Source organism: Passer domesticus, chromosome 10, assembly GCF_036417665.1.
Source record: "Passer domesticus isolate bPasDom1 chromosome 10, bPasDom1.hap1, whole genome shotgun sequence".
In the NCBI taxonomy this organism is placed as follows: Eukaryota; Metazoa; Chordata; class Aves; order Passeriformes; family Passeridae; genus Passer; species Passer domesticus.
The window spans coordinates 16,713,336-16,731,353 of record NC_087483.1 but is presented as its reverse complement, the minus strand read 5'-3'; the positions used below and the strand labels follow the sequence as shown (position 1 = coordinate 16,731,353).

Below are 18,018 nucleotides of genomic sequence, written 5' to 3'. Positions count from 1 at the left end.
CTGAATAAATTGTGCAAGCATACCATTCTCTGACATGTCAACTACTTGAGATAAAATGTGTACAAATACTTGGTGTATCATCTGTGACTTCTCATATATTTAAAAATTAAAGGGATAGTGTACACAGCAAGGAAGTTCTTTATTTTGTCAAGTACAGCTCAGCTGTTTTAGAAAGCCAAATGCTTGATTGAGCTTCAAGGAGATTGCATAATGCTCATGCAATTTAAAAGAAAAAAAAAAGGCTTCATAGCTGTCAGCTTCATTTCAGTATTATAAATAACATGCATAGTGACCTTTTTCTTTGTACTGAAAAGCTGCTGTTTTTCTCCCTTCAACCTGAAGCCACCATTGCTGTTGTCTGTGTATTTGTGTTTGTGTAGACTTCTGAAGATGTAAAAGCTTCTCGTTGCTTTGAGAATAAGCATTTGATTTATTTATTTAAAGAGCAAAGAAGCAGATTTGCAAAAAGGCTATCTTTTTAGTGTGATCTTATGTTATTGCTCACTGTGCTTGTCAGATGTTACTCTTTGGAACAGCTGTTGCTGTTTGGGCCTGATTCTGATACCATGTGCAAGATAAGCAATCCTAGACACAAAGATGTCCAGCTTCAGGTTCTACCTGTTAAGGCAGCATGTATTTCCTTGTTGTACTTCTTCCAAAGTTATTTGCTTGTGAGGAATATAACCAGAGTGAATTCATTACTTTACATAATTCTGTAGTAATATTTGTCTATAACTGAGAGGGGTTTTTAAATATGCTTTATAGGGCATTATTTTTTAGAAGGGTAATTCATGGCTTATGAAGGTTAAGTACATGTGGTTGACTATTATAAAAATACACCTTCTGCATTCTTAAACTTGCTGGGCAAGTAATTCTTTAGTGCCATTTAATCATAAAGTTGACTGATTTTTTTAAAACTTCTAGAAAGTGGCAAACTCTTCAGGGCAAACATGATTTTTTCTAGAATCACATCATTCTATCTTGATAAGACCAGGATTATTAGTTTAACATGGAGTCAGCATATTTAGGAACCAAACAACCAAGCTGTTTCTCTCTTTTGCAGGTGTCTACTGTTTGTGAGCTATTAAATGAAGGCAAGCATATTGACAAGTTAAATACAGTTGTTGCTATTTGCCTTTGAGGAAGTGCCTTGATGTTTTTAAATATAAAGTTAAAGATGACTGGAGCAGAAATTTGTGTAAAGTGTAGAAAGTGATCTTGCTCATAAACAGCTAATTTAACTGAATAATATATTGACTTTTGTGTAGTATTGGAATTCAAATACTCAAAATGCTTTTGAAGTACTGTTTTTCAGATAATTTTACAATTTTTAGCATTGGTTTATGGCTGTAGACAATACTCTATGGATGTCAAGTTACTGCACTACTGAAATTCAAATATTGAATATTCATGTGGTGCTAATTAGGTTTAACTCAGGGCAGCAGTGAAACAGAGTGAGATCACCTTTGCAATGCCAAGCAAGCCCAGACCCAGTACTCTTGAAATAATAAATGGTTTCACCCATTACATTATAGTTAAGTCTAAAGTAAGCACATTTTATTTTCTACAATTGAATTCTTCAAAAAGGCAAGTATTTCCAGTATTTGTCATGCATTTTCTAAAGCATTATATTTAGCTTCAAGATATGACTCTTAGGATTTGGAAAACTTGTAAAATAAGCCAAAGGAAGGCTATTCATCATCTTCCTTAAAACACGACTGGTTTGCATCTCTGTGAGGTATAAAATGAAGAGTGAAAATTAGATCATTGACACTTGCTGCATGTTTAAGCCAGTAAAAATGTCATTTGTTTTTTATGCTTATTGGTGCTTATGCTAATAGAAAAGATCTTATAATTAAAATGATTTTGTTAGGAAAAAGAGAGGATTGTAAGAGATATTTTACTTTGGATTTTTTTCTGACTTCTGTGCTACTCAGTTTGCTTTAACTTTGGACTGAAAGATCATAGGGATTAAAAAATGTGTGCCAGTTCATGTATACACCCATTACAGATGACAAAAGCTCCGTTTCCTCTGTTTATCCAGTGTCTTCTCAGTATGTGTATTCAGAGCATTACTTGGAAGAGGCTGACTCTTTGGAAAGCCAGATAACTGGGATGCAAGGAAAACATTTGTTCTTTCTCAGAGTGTCAAATGTTGTGTTTCCAGGTGGGAGGCTATCATCCTGTACTTTGATGGGAAAATTCTGGATGTTCGTGCTTTTGAAAATATTGGGTGTTGCAGCATCTTTGTGATGGCAGCTTTTTTTTGTGGAAAAAGCTTACAGCTTTTCTTACAGCTCTGAACACACCAGAAGTGCTGTAGTAGTCGCAGGTTTTTACCTAAGTAATTGCAGTTATTAAACATTTTCCACAACAAATATGACAACCACTAAAAATAAGGAGAATTGGAATGCTTGCAGTACCACTGACTGGATATTGCTTGTATCTTTCTAGGGAGAATGTCTCGCTAGTCTTAAAAGACTACTTTTATACAATTTTCATTTGAACGTAGCTAGAATAAACTTAGTAACTGTTCTGGTTGAGTGTCATCTGACTTAGCTAAAATAAATTTTTCTTTTCCACTATTTTTAATGGGACTTGGATGAGACTGGCTAATTTGAAATAGGAAACAGCTTTAGGCTGCTGTCATCTCTAATCTAATACGAGTACTATTTATAGCATTGCCATTGTATATATCGGGTTTCAGATAATATTTTTAGCTTTTCATACACTTGTCATCTTGCTGCAGATATGTTTGCATTTCTTGTTCTCAGGGGTTTCTTTTTCTTTCTGTTCTCCTCTTGATCATATTTTCTTTTAAAGAAAAACCTACGAATTTATTTAATGATGTCCAAATTACTTAGTAGCCACTTTTTAAATTTGAACATTTGAAATATGTTAGGCCTTTCATAAAGCAAGGATACAGTTCTATTTCTGAGGATTAGAACATTTACTGTAATAATTATTGTCACTTATAGATAGTAGTTTCTACTAAGTAAGTAATTATTAAGAAAGGATATACTTATGCCTCTTTTGAACATAAAGTGCTATACATGTATGAAATACTAGAATAAATATACTACCAGAAAGCTGTACCATTTTTTCCTTGAAGTGATTGTAATGGAAGCTTTACAGACTTCTAATTTCATTTAGATCCCAAGCCAAAACTTATGTGGTTGGTTATTTTATATCTTTTTATCTGTCTTTCTATACATGCATATAAATATGGATGTGTGTGTGTGTAGACAGATTTATATGACTTGTAAAAATCCATTTGTTCTAAATGACTGGACCTCTCTCATTCTGTGCCAACATTGTCAATCTTTCTTCGCTCTCCTTGTAGAGTCTCTCTTTGCTTCTGTTGTAAATGCTGGCTTCTAGCTTAGAGTAACAAGTCTGTCAATCAGAACCTTGTTACACAAGGTACTTACACCAGAGCCTTGTTTAAGAAGAGATTTCTCTGACAGCTGAGTTTTATTTTACGTAAATGTCATGTTATGGCTTACGTAATCAGTGGTTAAATATGGTGTGCTACATTGACCAGAATATTGTGTGTTGGAAATGAAACTGTTTCCTGGGTGATGCTCTCTTCATAGATAATTCTGTCAAATTTATATTTTATGTTTGTGATGTACGAGTGTAAAATATCTAAGTGTAAATATAGGTATGTGAAATTCTACATCTGTAGAGCTTTATGGTATTGCACATTTATCAAACGTTCCAGCTATTCACTTGCAGAAATGTTGGTCTCTGCTGTTAGCAAGGGACTTCTAAGTTTTTTAAGAGGATGCATGGCTCACAGTAAACCACAGAAATGTATCTTTGTGCAGCACAGCAAAAGTGTGACTCTCAATTCTACAGGAAGTTTGTGGTACTATGATTATGATGAATAGACAAATTAATGAAAAAAAATTGCATCAAAGTCCATGAAATATGCTGCTAATGCTCTGAAAGTCCCAGGTGGATATGCCTGGGAGTGAAAGGAGGGTCATATGTGCCTTATCTAATCTGTATGTCTGTATGTCTAAGAGAGCTGCATGAAGCATGTACTGTTAGAAAGAAGACTTGAGATTCTGGCCTCTCTATTCTGACTCTGTTGCTCTTCTATATGAATATGGATGCCTTAGGTTATATGCCTCTGTCTTTTTGGACAGTGAATCCCATAAATATTTTCCTTATGTCAGAGCATCCCATTTGGTACAACACATTATTAGATAGTGGTCACAAACATTACAAAAATTTGTCTTGGAAATTTAATTTCTTTTTTCAATTTTTTTCCCCTCAAGTTTTGATTTTGGTAATAAAAACTTGATTAGTCATGGGAAAGAACGAGACTGTTCAGTGTGGTTCTTTCTGCTTTTTTTCCTGTTCCCTAACAGTTCCATGGATGAATCTTAGGTATTGGTTTAGCATTGTAGGCTCTTAAGATGGCAGGTTTACCTCATACTTTTATCACACTGACTTGATAGGGGCTTTATTTTCATTCTTTTAATGAAACCTGAACTGCAACTCAAAATGAAAAGATCAGTTTGCATTGTAATGAACACACTCAGTTATTGGTTTTGAGACTCAAAAGGTATAGGTAAGAAATGAATTCATATTTCTGTCAATGGACTTGTCATTAGCAGCTGATCTTTAACCTTTGTGCTTCCACAGACCTTACAACTGCACTAAAGTTTTACAGTGCACATAGTTCAAACCACGTCTGTCACACACCTTAAATGAGTACCTGTACAGAAAATAAATCTTGTACTGGCAGCCCTAGAGAAGAATCTTATCAAAGCACACATGTTGTGCTGTAGTGGCCACATGTCCAAATACTGCACACCAGCGCTGCTCAGGTCTGTCCTGATGGATCTCCTTAAACAGTGCAGCTACCAGTGTGATTCATTCACTCCCTTGCCAGCAGGAAATACAACTTTTACTGACTGCAGTGGCTATATGTTATAGCCCCTAGATTTGTTGTTTCACTGTCCCTTATCAGAGAAGCCTGCCAGTAAGTGATTAACTTTTTTGCCTTTCCACAGCTCCTGGAGCCTGTTTGCCACCAGCTCTTTGAACTTTATCGGAGTTCTGAAGTTCGACTCAAGAGATTCACGCTGCAGTTTTTGCCAGAGCTGATCTGGGTTTATCTGCGTCTCACTGCCAGCAGGGATAGGCAGAGTAATGGCTGCATTGAGGCATTGCTGCTTGGCATTTACAACCTGGTGAGTGAGATCAGTGGAAATGGCTGAGGAAAGCTTTGATCTGAAGTTTGGCATCACTGACCGCTAGGAATAAAGTAAATTATTGGAACAACGTATTTAAAATTAAAATACATTTAAAGGAAAGCGTATTTAATACGGGGAAAAGCATAATGTAATGAAGGTTTAGTAAAGATGTGTTTGCTAAAACATAGATTTTTAAATTATCTTTTTTGGAAAAAACATTTTCACTGAAAAGGATCACCTCATGGGCTTTCTCAAACTGTTACATACTTCTGTTTGTAAGGAAATTAGATAGCCCTTCTTAATGTTGCAAAATGTGACTTCTTATGATTGTCAGGCTCATATGCTTAGTGAGTCTTGATGGGTCACTTCCCCTGCCCTCCCATGGACTCTGAACATGTCTTTTTTAAGGGTAGTTTGGTGTTGAAGCCACTCTGCATGTGAGCACTCAGACACATGCATATGTCCATTTGAGTCAGATAATTGTCTTGAGGGGAACTGTGGTTGTAAGAACAAGTAAAAGTAACTGTAAATTATTAAATTTGGCTGTTGGATGTAAGAGCAGTTTTTTACATCCTTACCCTGGCCTGGAAATGTTTTCTTTTGTAATGTGTTGAGGCTATTTGATAAATTCAGCAATACTGCCACAAGAGACATTCTCCCCTGGGAATTTCTGTTGTATAGGATTTTAAAATATATTCTACTGAATATCACCCTTCTTTCTAATGTCATTGTAAGCGCCTCCTTTCAACTGTGGGTTGTATTTCTACACATAAGACACAGAATAGCCAAACTGTGATTCTTAAAATGTATTCCAGTTATGTGTCTGTAGATCAGCTCTAACAACTGGAAGATCTGGTTATTTTAGATTTATTTTTATAGAAAAAAACACTGGAAACTGCTTGGAAATGGATTTTTTTTGTACTGTCTATTGGATTGAAGTAGTACATTTATCTTTCCTCCTCCTAGAATGTTCTGCAGTTCATTTGAAAGTCATGTTGGTGATTCATATTTTTAAGGACAGTAATTTCTCATCTCTCTCTATATTCAGAAAGAGAGAGACCTCAAAATGAACAATGCCTTTCACTGTTTTTTTCTTTAATGAAGCTGATATTTTTTCTGCACATAGACTGAGAGTGAAGTTATTTTCTGAATACTTAGAGTGAAAGGGGTAAATAAATCTTCAGTGTTCTGACAAATTCTGTCAGCCATTCTCCTGTTATAATCTTTGAAGCCTGCTACAAGTACTGAGCTGCCCTGGGCTAAACTTTTACATAAACTGGAATGACTGGAGCTTATTGTTTGAAAATTTGCTGTACAAAGTGCAAAGGCAGGATTTTAGACTCCTTTTTGGTGTAGTCTTACGTAATTGCTCCTAGTATATTTTCTTTTGAAACTGCAGGGTTTGCTTATGTAGTAGCCTAGCAACTACAAAATCTGACCAGTCTGAAAGCCTTTGAAGAAAACACTTCTTCAAGTGTTTCCTCCTGAGGAAACTTTGCCAGTCCCCTTGATTTCACCTTTTCTCTGTGGTGCATTTATTATGAAATACTACTCATTGTCAGCAAGTGACTCATCAGCCCTTCTGTGTCAGTATCTTTAGTCTCACTGATTAAAGAGCCTGTACTGGGTTTTTTTTAAGTATTGCACACTAATTCTGAAGAGCAGTTTGTGATAGAGGTCTTTTCCCACTTGTTAATTATGTATTTTGATATTGTTGATATTCTGCAAATGCCCAAAGTCCTTGGGGTGTTAATAGCCTTATCAGATCAGGACATTTAACTTATTTGTTGAATTCTTTCTAAGAGCTGGAAGTTATTCCAACTCCTGTCTCTTTACTTCTGTTTGAGTTCTGGTTTTGTTTTTAATGCAGGAAATTGCTGACAAAGATGGAAATAACAAAGTTTTGTCTTTCACCATCCCTTCATTATCTAAACCCTCAATATATCATGAGGTAAGAGAGCTACTACAGTAAATTAAAATTGGATCTATTAGAGGAATGGCAACTGGATCCCTTTGATGCCACAGGCCATTTTAGATACATCTTGTTGTAGTAAGTTTTCAGTGTCTGTAGCTTGCTGTTAGTGTAATAGAATGCTGTAGAATTTGTAGAAGAACAGGAATACAAATGTTCAAAAATCTTCGTTGACTGTCCATTTTTAATAGAGTTAGTTATGTTGTAGTTGCAACTGGTTTTTTTTTGTCTCTTACATGTTAGCATAAAAGCAGTCTTCCTTCTAACTCTTCCTTAGTTCAGTTAGGACTGGCAATTGTGTGCTTCTTTCACTAAGGTTTCTGGACAAAAGGTCTGTGTGATTAGAACAAGCTGTACATGGATGTGTAGGAATCAAAGCTGAAAATTGCTCTCGCCTGCTGTGTAACTTGTAAATGTGTACACTTTATAACAATGAAACTAGGTAATGTTTTTAGATCTGTTGTATTCTAGAGTAATCTCCATTTTTCCAGATCACAAGATAAGTGTGTCTTTTGTCTTTTGCCTTAGGAGCTTTAATGCTTTTGGGGAATTTTTACTTACGACTTAACTTCTCCCCCCTCCTTCCTCCCTTCCTTCTCCCACCACCTACTTCTAGCCCTCTACCATTGGATCCATGGCTTTAACTGAAGGAGCATTAAGTCAGCATGATCTTATCAGGGTAGTTTACAGTGATCTTCATCCTCAAAGAGAAACCTTCACAGCACAGAACCGGTAGGTGGATGTACTCTTAATATTAAAGGTGCTTCACTAGGGAGACAAATCCTTAAACAAAACAAAAATATTTTGTGATCAGTCCTTTCTCAGCATTAACTGCTTGGAAATAAATCTAGAGAACAGCCTTAGTAAACTTGAGTATAATTCTCTTTTTCTTTGTTCCATCCTTTTATGTTCTTTTGCTAGTTAATTTTGATGAATAATTCTCTGTTATTTCTGTGTCTGCAAGGAATATCTTTCATTTTATGGCTGTCTATTCAGTTTTTCCTGGAAGTGTAACAAAATTCTGCTTTGGATCAGGGGCTCTCACTCCTTTTTCTGCCTGTGTCTAAAGACTGTCTGCCTGTTGTGTCTACCTGTTTTTTACCTGTGTCTAAAGACAGCACTGGGAAAACCGATAAAATAATTTTTAATGCGTTACAGACGTTTCTGCTTCTAGAACTGTCCAAATATTATGCCTTATCTTGTTTCCTTCATAGTTCCTGCATATGCTAGTGGCTTTCAGGATTTTCAGGAGAATAAATTTAAGCGTTTATAGTGAACCTTTGATAGCCTGTTTCAAGTTAGTGAATAATAATGAAAGAGGATTAAAGGATTTGTGTGTTTACTTCTGATGCCCCTTCCTGTAGGGTGCTTTTTGAGACTGAATTGTAGATTTCTTGTGTTTAATTTCAGTGAAATATTAAGAATATAAATGTAAAATTTTGCTCTTTCCAGGTTTGAGGTGCTGAGCTTTCTTATGCTGTGTTACAATTCAGCTATTGTCTACATGCCTGCTTCTTCTTACCAGTCACTTTGTACGATGGGTTCCAGGTGAGACACTTGCCTTTGAGGTAGTCTTCAGGGTCATCTAGACCTGAATATTTAAAATATTCATCCAGTAAAAAAAGTGCTTTCTTATGGGGATAAATTGGTTCTTGGTATGCTTCCATCATTTTCACTGAGTTGTGGCTATCCTAAATTTGCAAGATATGTTTCATTTTCCTACTTCTGAAAATTAGATCTGTTCTTTGAGTAGAGAAGCAAGACAACATTTTATATGCAAGGGATTTCTGTTGTTTTGGAGACAGTGCCACAGTTGCTATGTATCAGTGGCCATGTGTTGCTTCCATGATGAAGATTCAGGTAGGAAACTGATGCAATAAGGATATAATAAATTATCCTGGTTTTAATGTAGGCAGTATATGGGGAGACAGGTCCTTTTTTCAGGAGTCAGAAATATTTCTTACAAGGCAGCTGAGAGCAGTTCTCAGGACTATAATATGTGTGTTATCTGACTTCAGGTGTAAGGTGACTTGCATGCTGTCATCATACATTAGATGGGAGGTGACATACTTCTCTTCCTATTCCATGGAAATGTCTCCTATAGAGAAAATTGCTTTCAGTTACTGAATTGTAGGGAGAGTCTCCTGGCTGGTAGTGGAGAACATCTTGCCACTCCTATTCTTTAGAAGCTGGTTATGATTTGAGGAAAACAGGTGGAGTTATTTGCTACATGGGAGCAACACTGAACTATCAGTGAGCCGCATATCAAGGCACTGCTACAATACTGCAGCATAAGAATGTTCTATGTTGTGTATTTATATTTTAAAAAATAAATTTGAAAATAACTAAAATCTCTGTGATATAGTCATTTGTAGTCTTTGTGGAGTTAATACTTTCATGTAATGGTGTTGTTTTTAGGCTGTGTGTGAGTGGATTTCCACGGCAGCATGAGAAACGCTGGAAAGAACACTGTGGTAGAGTGGTGTTAGACCCTGACTTCATGGTGCAGCTGCTCACAGGTGTCTATTATGCCATGTAAGTGGACAGGTCTTTCTTACTTAAAGAGAAAGGTCTGCTTTTACATGAATTAAATTATAAGTGCCACTTGAAATTAATTGAAAAAAATATTTAGATTCATAACACAAGTTTGTACTCGATTAGTGTGTTTCCCATTACTTGTTTATTCAGCTAACAGATAATTTGAAAATATTTTTGTCAGCACTGAATTAGGTGATGAAGGGCCAACAGTAGGTGCTGAAGAGAGTTAGGCTTCTGGTTTCAGTTTTTCCGCCTTGCCAGTACCACAGATACCTTTTATTCACAAGCATAATGAGCTTGGATGCCAAGATAAACTGATGAAATGCAGACCTCTTAAATGTTAGTAGCATCTGAGGTAGCAAAAATATATTTCTGGAGCAAATTCAGTTCTGCTAAGTAGCATCAATGTTTGCATATTGACTCCATTGTTTAAAAGTTGTCCTGATTATGGCATCAGTTTTGTCTGGTTTGGAGGGAACATGGAAGAGCTTTCTTGTTACACCAAGAAGGTAATAAAATACGTTGTTATGCTAAAAGAAGTGAATGTGCACTGTGGTGTTTATACAGTTGATGAATTTTCTGCATAAGCTGACAAGTGCAAAGCTGGATTTGGGCAAAAAAAAGGACAAGTTTGTTTTCATAAGATGTGGAAGATAAATATCTGTCTTTACTTTTAGATATAATGGTCAGTGGGAGCTTGGCCAGGAGGTGTTGGAGGACATAATTTACAGAGCACAGCTTGAACTCTACTCACAGCCCCTGCTGGTAAGAAACAATCCATTGTAATTTATGGGTCAGGTTGAGAGGAGTATGGATGTGTTTCTGAAGTGGGCTGGTAATGAAAGCTTTTGTGTGCATTCACTGCGCTATCAAATGCAAGTGATTTGTTAACAGCTGGTGTTTGCAACATAGCTATTTATACCATACTTTTTCTGCTGAGTATTAAGCCAGGGTGTTGGGATCTTCTAGGACTCATTGAGACTGAAAGCTAGGATTTTGCTAATATATTACAGTTGGCTCAAAATGTTTATGTTGTTTTCACATAAGCTACTGGTGAATGGTTCAAAGAAGCTTAACTTCTTGAATAGTTGTATGTTATAGGGCATTGATTGCAAAAAAGGTGTTTTCTTTGCTTCTAGACCTTCATCAGGGTTGAGAATAAGCTGTGGGTTTTAACTGACAACAAAGTAGAGAAAGCAACAGCAGGATACAGCTGAAAGCAAAAAGGAGCTCAATCCCAGAGTCAGTGCCAGATTTTGTTTGATAAAAGTCACACAGATCTTAATCTTTACCTTGTTTGGAGGAACAGCAGTAATATGGAGTAGTTCTGGTTGGGGTGGGGATTTTTTCAGTGTTCACCGTATTTGCTGTTCTAATAATGAAAAAACAGAAGTAGGGAAAGTGGTGAAACTGGGCTGGATGCAGGTGGATGTGACTGGCAAGGATGAGAATGTTGAAAGAGAGAAAGGAGAAATTTTTGTCAGATGTAGGAATGAGAATCAAAAGAAGAGGGAAAATTAAGGAGAATAAAGTAAATTAGATTGCTGTTTCAATTTTTGCATCAGAATTGTGGCTAGAAGCCTTTAGTCCTTCTCTGAACAACCAGCAGTAAAATGTCACTGCTTTTTACATAACTGACGAAGGAGTGGATTTGCAGAGTCTTTTTTATATGGCAATCTGAGATCACTCCTTTCTGAACTAAATTGCATAAAATTATTCTCCAAAGGTATTAATATTGGCTGTACAATTTATCTACAGGCTTTCTGACACTGCTGCATTTAAAGTGCCTGCTATCCATTGAATTATTTTAATAGTTGGTTCCTTTTGGAAATGAGTCATCACTCCATCAGATTGAAAGTTTTAAATTAAATATTGAACCTGCTGAATTGGGCCATCCTATCAAACTACTACATTTGAAAAGTGTGTAGGAGGATCTGGAACTTGATGATATGACAATTTTTACTTTTTATTGTTCATTTTTAATCAGTTTGTCCTTAGAGATTATTTCTAGTTGTAAGAATCTTCTAGAATGTCTTTGCTATTTTTCTAAAGCTCTTATTGATTCTCTGTCCCATTGTTTGGTGACATCACAGTGTCACCAGTTTTTACCCCTTCCTGGCTGTCAGGTTTTTCCTACATATGCATGCAGACCTGTTGAGGGAGGTGGGTTTTTTATACTCTGATCATTGCCTGCTTCCTATCTTGTTTTACTAACATTTTTTACAAGTAGCTTGAAGAAATTGTCCGTTTTATTAAAAAAATTACCTGCATGTCTTTTCCCTAATGCTGTATAATCAAGCAATTTGACTTTTTCAATTTGACTTTTGCTCTCCTTGCATTCTTCAGGAGATGTGTATAATTTAGCAGCGGTATAAAATTCTGTATTTTAAACCTAAAACTACTAATGCCAAATAAATATCATCTGGGTTGCTTCACAGGAGAGTTGCTAATTCAGCTTCTGCCTAGGATTTCCTAAGAGCAGCAAATTCTTTGAAGTCTATTAAATATGAAGGCAAACCCCCACATTAGGATTATTTTTAGATACCTGTTTTCAGGTACCTATTTGTGTAATTATGGAAATACCATCAGTCATCATTAAAATGAGGAACATCATGATCCATGTGTTTGTCTCTAGGAGAAACATTTTTGACCATTTAGTAGATCCATGCTATTATTTACTTAGGGTTTTACTGCCTGTAGAAAAAAAAAAACAAAACCCTGATCTTAAAAAAAACCAAGTGGAAAAACAGCATCAGAAAGCTATGAAATATCTGTGATGTAGAAGTAGTCTTCTGTCACTCTTACACAGAGACTGCAGTGGAAAGGGTAGGAGTTAACACAAGGGAAAGGCCTTTTCTGGCTTAGGAAAAGTATTTCTGTTGACAAACACTGGGTACTGGTCAAGAAGTCTGAGAGTTTCTACAGAGCCAAACTAATCACCAAATGTCAGAATTAGTGACACCTTGGACCTGGGGAGCAGACCAGTTCCAGTCAGTCTTTTCCTCTGAACAAGGCATTCTGCATGTTTTTCAGACAGAAATCCCAGTCTTCAGAGCACAGACATGCAGGTTTTCCAAGTCCAGTGCACAGGAACCGTGGATCAGCAAGTCCCTATTGTGACAGCACCTTTATCCAATGTATTTGATAGATGCACTTACTGCTCTTATTGAATGTTCTTTCCTTAGAGCTCCTTTCTGGTAGGCAAGAGTGGATGTCTGGCCTGAAACCAACCTTCCTTTATCATTGATAGCTGCAGACTTGGCCTGCCAAGTCTGAATTGTGCTGTGTGTTTGTTTTCCTGCCTTTCAGTGCTGGATTAGACATCGTGAGCAAGTGTTTTTGCATTCTGAAAGATCATGGTTTTGAGGGTGTTTTTGTCAGACAAGAACTGTGACTCATTCAGACTGGTTGTTTAGATTGTTTCAAAGATTTACTGTTGCATTGATTTTTATCTCCATATGGTTTTCCTCAGTCCCCAGAAGTACAGTTTGTGCTGCTAGAAAGGCCAGCTGTTAAAAGGTTCAACATGCAGAAATGCTCTGTCACGATTCCTGTCATGGTGCAGAAGTCTTTTGCTATGAATTTTTAGTTGTTGGTTTTTTTTGGGGTTTTTTTTTTTGTTTTTTTTTTTTTCATACTGACAAGGGTGTCTATTAAAAAAAGGTAGCAGTTCCAGTGAGTAGAAAATTTTGGAAAATCAAGGTGTGTTCATTTTATGGGTTGTGGTTTTGGGGGGATTTTGAAGCTTTAAGTAACACTTTGTATGCATCAGCTTTGTTATTGTTGAATATTGTATATGCCATAGAAAACCAGTTTGCTTTTCTGGAACACAAAGTTCACTTTTGTTGAACAAGTTACTTGTAAGTGGCATTACTGAATGTTTGTTTTGTCTTTTTTAAAGTAAACTTCTAATCCCAAAAGCATTTAATGGGAAACTTAAAGAAGCAATTAAAACATCAAAGCCAAAAGAAGTCACTTTTTCTCCTCAAAACTGCAAAACTTCTGACTTTATAATAGGCTATTACACTCATCTTTATTAAACCTATTTTTAATTGTATTTTAATAACTTGATGTTAATTGCTTAGGTTGCAATTTTTTTTCCCCCTAGATAAATCTTACAAGTACTTCCAGTCTAATCCTCTTGGTTAGGCTCTGTTGGGCTTGTTTTTAGGGAGGAGTGGGGAGTGGTATGGGGGAAAGGTGTGGTGGAAATCAGCCCTGTCCCCCCTGTGCAAAAGGCTGTTTGCATTGGCTTGGGCTGTGACTTAGTTTTATTGACACCCTTGTCATAAAACATAAATGGTATTTGCCTTGTCATATTGCAGTCTCTTTTGGATGGAGACCTTCCTGTATGTGTTGTTAACGTCTGTCACTACAGATGGCAAAGACAGAACAAAATTAATTACCTCAAAAAATGGAGAAAATTAACTCTGGTTTGGCAAATAGGTTTTTAATGAGCTTCTCCATGTAATCAACCTTGAATCCTGGGTATGGGGTCATCCATCTTGAGGGGAATCTGGCATAATTACCAATTCTTACTTGTTCTCCTTTCTGTATCCGGCAGGAGATCCAATATTGCCGTTAGTGCAGTCAAGGACAGTAGTAGTACAGCATCTTACTTTTGTCTTAGGTTGCAAATGCCATGAAGAATTCGCTGCCTTTTGATGCTCCTGATGCATCACAAGAAGGCCAGAAGGTACTGAAAGTAGAAGTTACTCCAACAGTTCCAAGAATTTCTCGGAGTGCTATTACAACAGCTTCTATCCGTCGTCATCGCTGGAGGAGAGAAGGTGAGCTTTCCCTGCCAGGAGCACATCTTACAATGTACTGTAATCATCATCATCACTGTACTCTGGCTTCTGAGTTTGAATGTTTACAGAACATTGGGAGGGGCTTTTTGTTTGTTTGTTTTTAAAAGTGATACTCCATGATAGTATATAATATTTTACATCTTCAGAGCACTGCACGAATATGAATATTTTGGGTGTTTGTTTTGGTTTTGATTTTATGATAAACTGTGAGGTAGATGAGGAAATGGAGAAACTGGAAAATGTTTAATAATTCTTCTTTTTTCTCCATGTAACACTGTGTGAAATTTTAGGGGTAAAGTGTGACTTAGAATTTGAGTTCTTTGTTTAATCTGCACTAAAACTCAACTGCTTCCCATCGTAAATAGCTCAGGGAATGAATGCTAACATGTAGACCTTAATAGGATTCCAGCTGCCTAAAGCTACTGATGGCAGTGGGAGAGCGACAAACTGAGCATCACACCTACCATCATATGACCCAGTTTATTGGGGAGCTATAAAATAGGTTTGGATAGTTTAGAATTAGTCTTTCCTCAGTGAGTACTTGCATCATATGGAAGTGTGCTTGACTGAATGAAGAAAAAAAAAAAAGTGATCTTTACCTTGATGTGATGACATCTTCAGTGTAGGCATAGCAAAAAACTTGCTTTGAAATCACTTTGTCTGCTTTTAAAGCTTTGTTACTCCATGTATAAAATATTAGCTTTAAAAAGCTGCATAAATCAATGAAGGTAAAAAGAGAATAACATAAGAATCAACTGAGAGTAAAAAGTCTGAAAACAGGAATTGCATATTTTCCCGTGGTACGTTTCTTTCCCCTTTTATTTTTTATTCTTCTTCTTGGTCACATGCAAGTAGATTTGATGACCTCTGGTCTTCAGCTGAATCAGGATGTCCAGGACAAGAAGTAGCTGTCTCCTGTTTTCAGGACTCTGAATCGTGTTTGTCTTCACTGTAGTTATATTCAGCCATTCTCTTCATTTGCTGGTCTCTGGTCTGCAGTACAGCCCACCTGTCCCTTTCTGTGGATGTTCTCACCACTTCTAACGACGCATGGGCAGTGTTTTGTGTTTGTTCCATGTCCGCATAAACTTTCTATTTTCCCTGCCTGGGTTGGAATGCCAAGAAAGGAATAGAAAAGCACTAAAATGTTATATGTTGAATCCCAGATGGCTTTGACTTCTCAATCGAGGCTGACTCAAGCATTCCTGGCTCACCGATCCAACACGGCTCCACAGACCTAGGGATCAAACGTGAGCAAGAGGGGGAGGTGCTGATGCGCAGGACCCCTGAGCATGGCTTCCCGGAGCCCACCTTGGCAGCAGCCACAACAGAGGGTAGGACAGAGATGAGGAGGCAGAAGTCAGTGAGGCAGTTGCTGGAGGAGGATCCTGGCTCCCTATCCCCAAGCAGAACTTCTTTCCATTCTAGTGTGTGTTTCCGCTATCCCAGGGTGTATTAGCTTTCTTTGCAATACACACATCCCCTATATACCTAACATCAGGTCAGGAACTACCTTTTGTTATCGTGTGGGCTGGCCTGGGGCTTGCATCTGTGTGGTGAAACACTGCTTGGCATGGCACAAAAAAAAAAAAAAAAAAAAAGACAGGGGTAATGTCCAAGAGCTTTGGGATTACTTGGAAACTCTCTATTACTGAGCATGTTTAATCTGATAATAAGAAGAAAAAATATGCACCAGATGAACATGAATCTAACATTGAAAAGTAGACAGTACAGAATATAAATGGATTTGGCCCCATTTCAGTTAAAATAGTGTCTTGTTAGTCTGCAGTTTTTAAATTTTCAAGAATGAAGTCTCCTGTTGCCATTAAAAGTCAAGCCTATCTAAAACAGCTGTACAATTACTGATGTTTATTTGCCAGTCATCCTTTCATTGAAAAATCATACCTGTACAACTCATTTGGAACTGGCTGCAATACAAGCACCAAAAGTGCTTGTGTTATCAGGAAAAAATGAGGTTGTCATGTTTCTTAAAAACTTTAGAAACAATTACTGCTTTCTTTCTCAGTTGTGCTGTCCACACAAATGCTGTAGGGCTTCAGAGGTCTGCTTGGCAGCCAAGAATAGCAGATAGAGTAGGTGGTAGAATTTTAAGTTCATCTGCTTTTAAGTAAAGAGGATTTCCTTGCTGAAAGACATAGTTTCAGGTACTGAACTTGAATCATGATTTCTCCTCAGAGATAAGAATTAATTTCTTATGGATTTAGCTGAACATATTTTCAAGTACTCTCCTATCTTAAGCCTTCTTCTGTATGTGAACTTTGGTGTTTCCAGCCTCTATAAGAACATTAGTTGATCATAAATACGATTTATTTGCACATTCAGATTTGAGCTACATGTGTTCTTCAGATTTGTTTTTCACAAATCTGGAAACAATCTAGAGAATTTGGAGACTTAATTGTAGAATCACAGAAGCATTACACTTTAAGTTGCTATCCAGCAATAATTAAGATCTCATGCTTCTGTAAAAGAGAGTGGCATAAAAAATATTTAGTGCAGGTTTTTAATCTACTTGGTGCATTATGAATTTGAGCATGCTCAGTAAATGATCCTGTCTTCTCTGAAATTCACTTTTCACTTGATCTTACTCCGTTTTATAACTCTTTGCATGTGCATGACCTGAAGGATATAGAGAAGTTCTGAGCTGCAGAGAACCTTCTGGGACAGACAGGTAGTGGGAAGAGAAGTTGATAAGGATGATGCATTTTGGTCTTGTTTAAAGCCATTGATATAATTTGGCATATTATTGGATAAAGCATCATTCCACATTCTCTGCTTCAATACAAATGGATTGAATACCATTTACTTCTGTAACATTAGCAATGTATAATTACATTCTTGATCAAACTGAGTTTTTCAGCTGATAGCATCTGGGAGAGTGCCAAGGAAAGGAGTTTGCCTTGATTATAAACATAAAATTGCGGGTGTATATCCAGCGGTCTGTTGTCTGATGCTGATTTCACAGAAAGCTTCAGCCAGAAAATTCCCCTCTTACAAATACCAGTTTGATGTCAAACAGCACAAGGAGAGACTGATCACTTCCAGTGACTTTTCAATCTTCAGGTATAGGAAGGATAAACATGCTAAAAGTAATTTTAAAAAGGTATATAAAACCCCTTCTTCAGATCAGTCTTTTGACCCCTTAAGACAAGACTTCAGGAATGACTCAGTAATGCAGTGCAAGCTATTCTGCTTCTGGGTGATTGCAGCTGCAGTTCTGTGCACTATTTTGGGTCAGTGGAGAAGACTGAGTCTGTGTCTAAAGGACTAATTGTGTATATGCACAAATAGCAAATTATTTGAGGAGAGATTTATTCTGATAAGGAACAGCGAGTGTCCTGAATACACACTGTAGTGCAATGGATATGATTTCTATTGGGTTGCACTGTCTCTTTCTCTTTTGGCCTTAAAGAGTATTTGGAAGGGAGTAGATTTTTAGATTTATTTCCTTTTGAAATTGTCTTATTGG

The 18,018-nt window shown here is 36.9% G+C and overlaps 1 protein-coding gene across 5 annotated transcripts in view; it reads left to right on the top strand.

Moving 5' to 3' along the window:
* HYCC2 (hyccin PI4KA lipid kinase complex subunit 2) overlaps positions 1 to 18,018 on the top strand; it is a 50,141-nt gene that overhangs the window by 21,623 nt on the left and 10,500 nt on the right. For 4 of the 5 annotated variants that reach the window (XM_064434056.1, XM_064434055.1, XM_064434054.1 and 1 more), the window contains 8 exons: positions 5,028 to 5,207; positions 7,081 to 7,161; positions 7,799 to 7,914; positions 8,635 to 8,730; positions 9,601 to 9,717; positions 10,398 to 10,485; positions 14,351 to 14,510; positions 15,698 to 15,865. In XM_064434056.1, coding sequence (XP_064290126.1) covers positions 5,028 to 5,207; positions 7,081 to 7,161; positions 7,799 to 7,914; positions 8,635 to 8,730; positions 9,601 to 9,717; positions 10,398 to 10,485; positions 14,351 to 14,510; positions 15,698 to 15,865 — 1,006 coding nt within the window. The remainder of the gene's footprint in view (positions 1 to 5,027; positions 5,208 to 7,080; positions 7,162 to 7,798; positions 7,915 to 8,634; positions 8,731 to 9,600; positions 9,718 to 10,397; positions 10,486 to 14,350; positions 14,511 to 15,697; positions 15,866 to 18,018) is intronic. The other variant, XM_064434058.1, reaches the window with a different exon arrangement.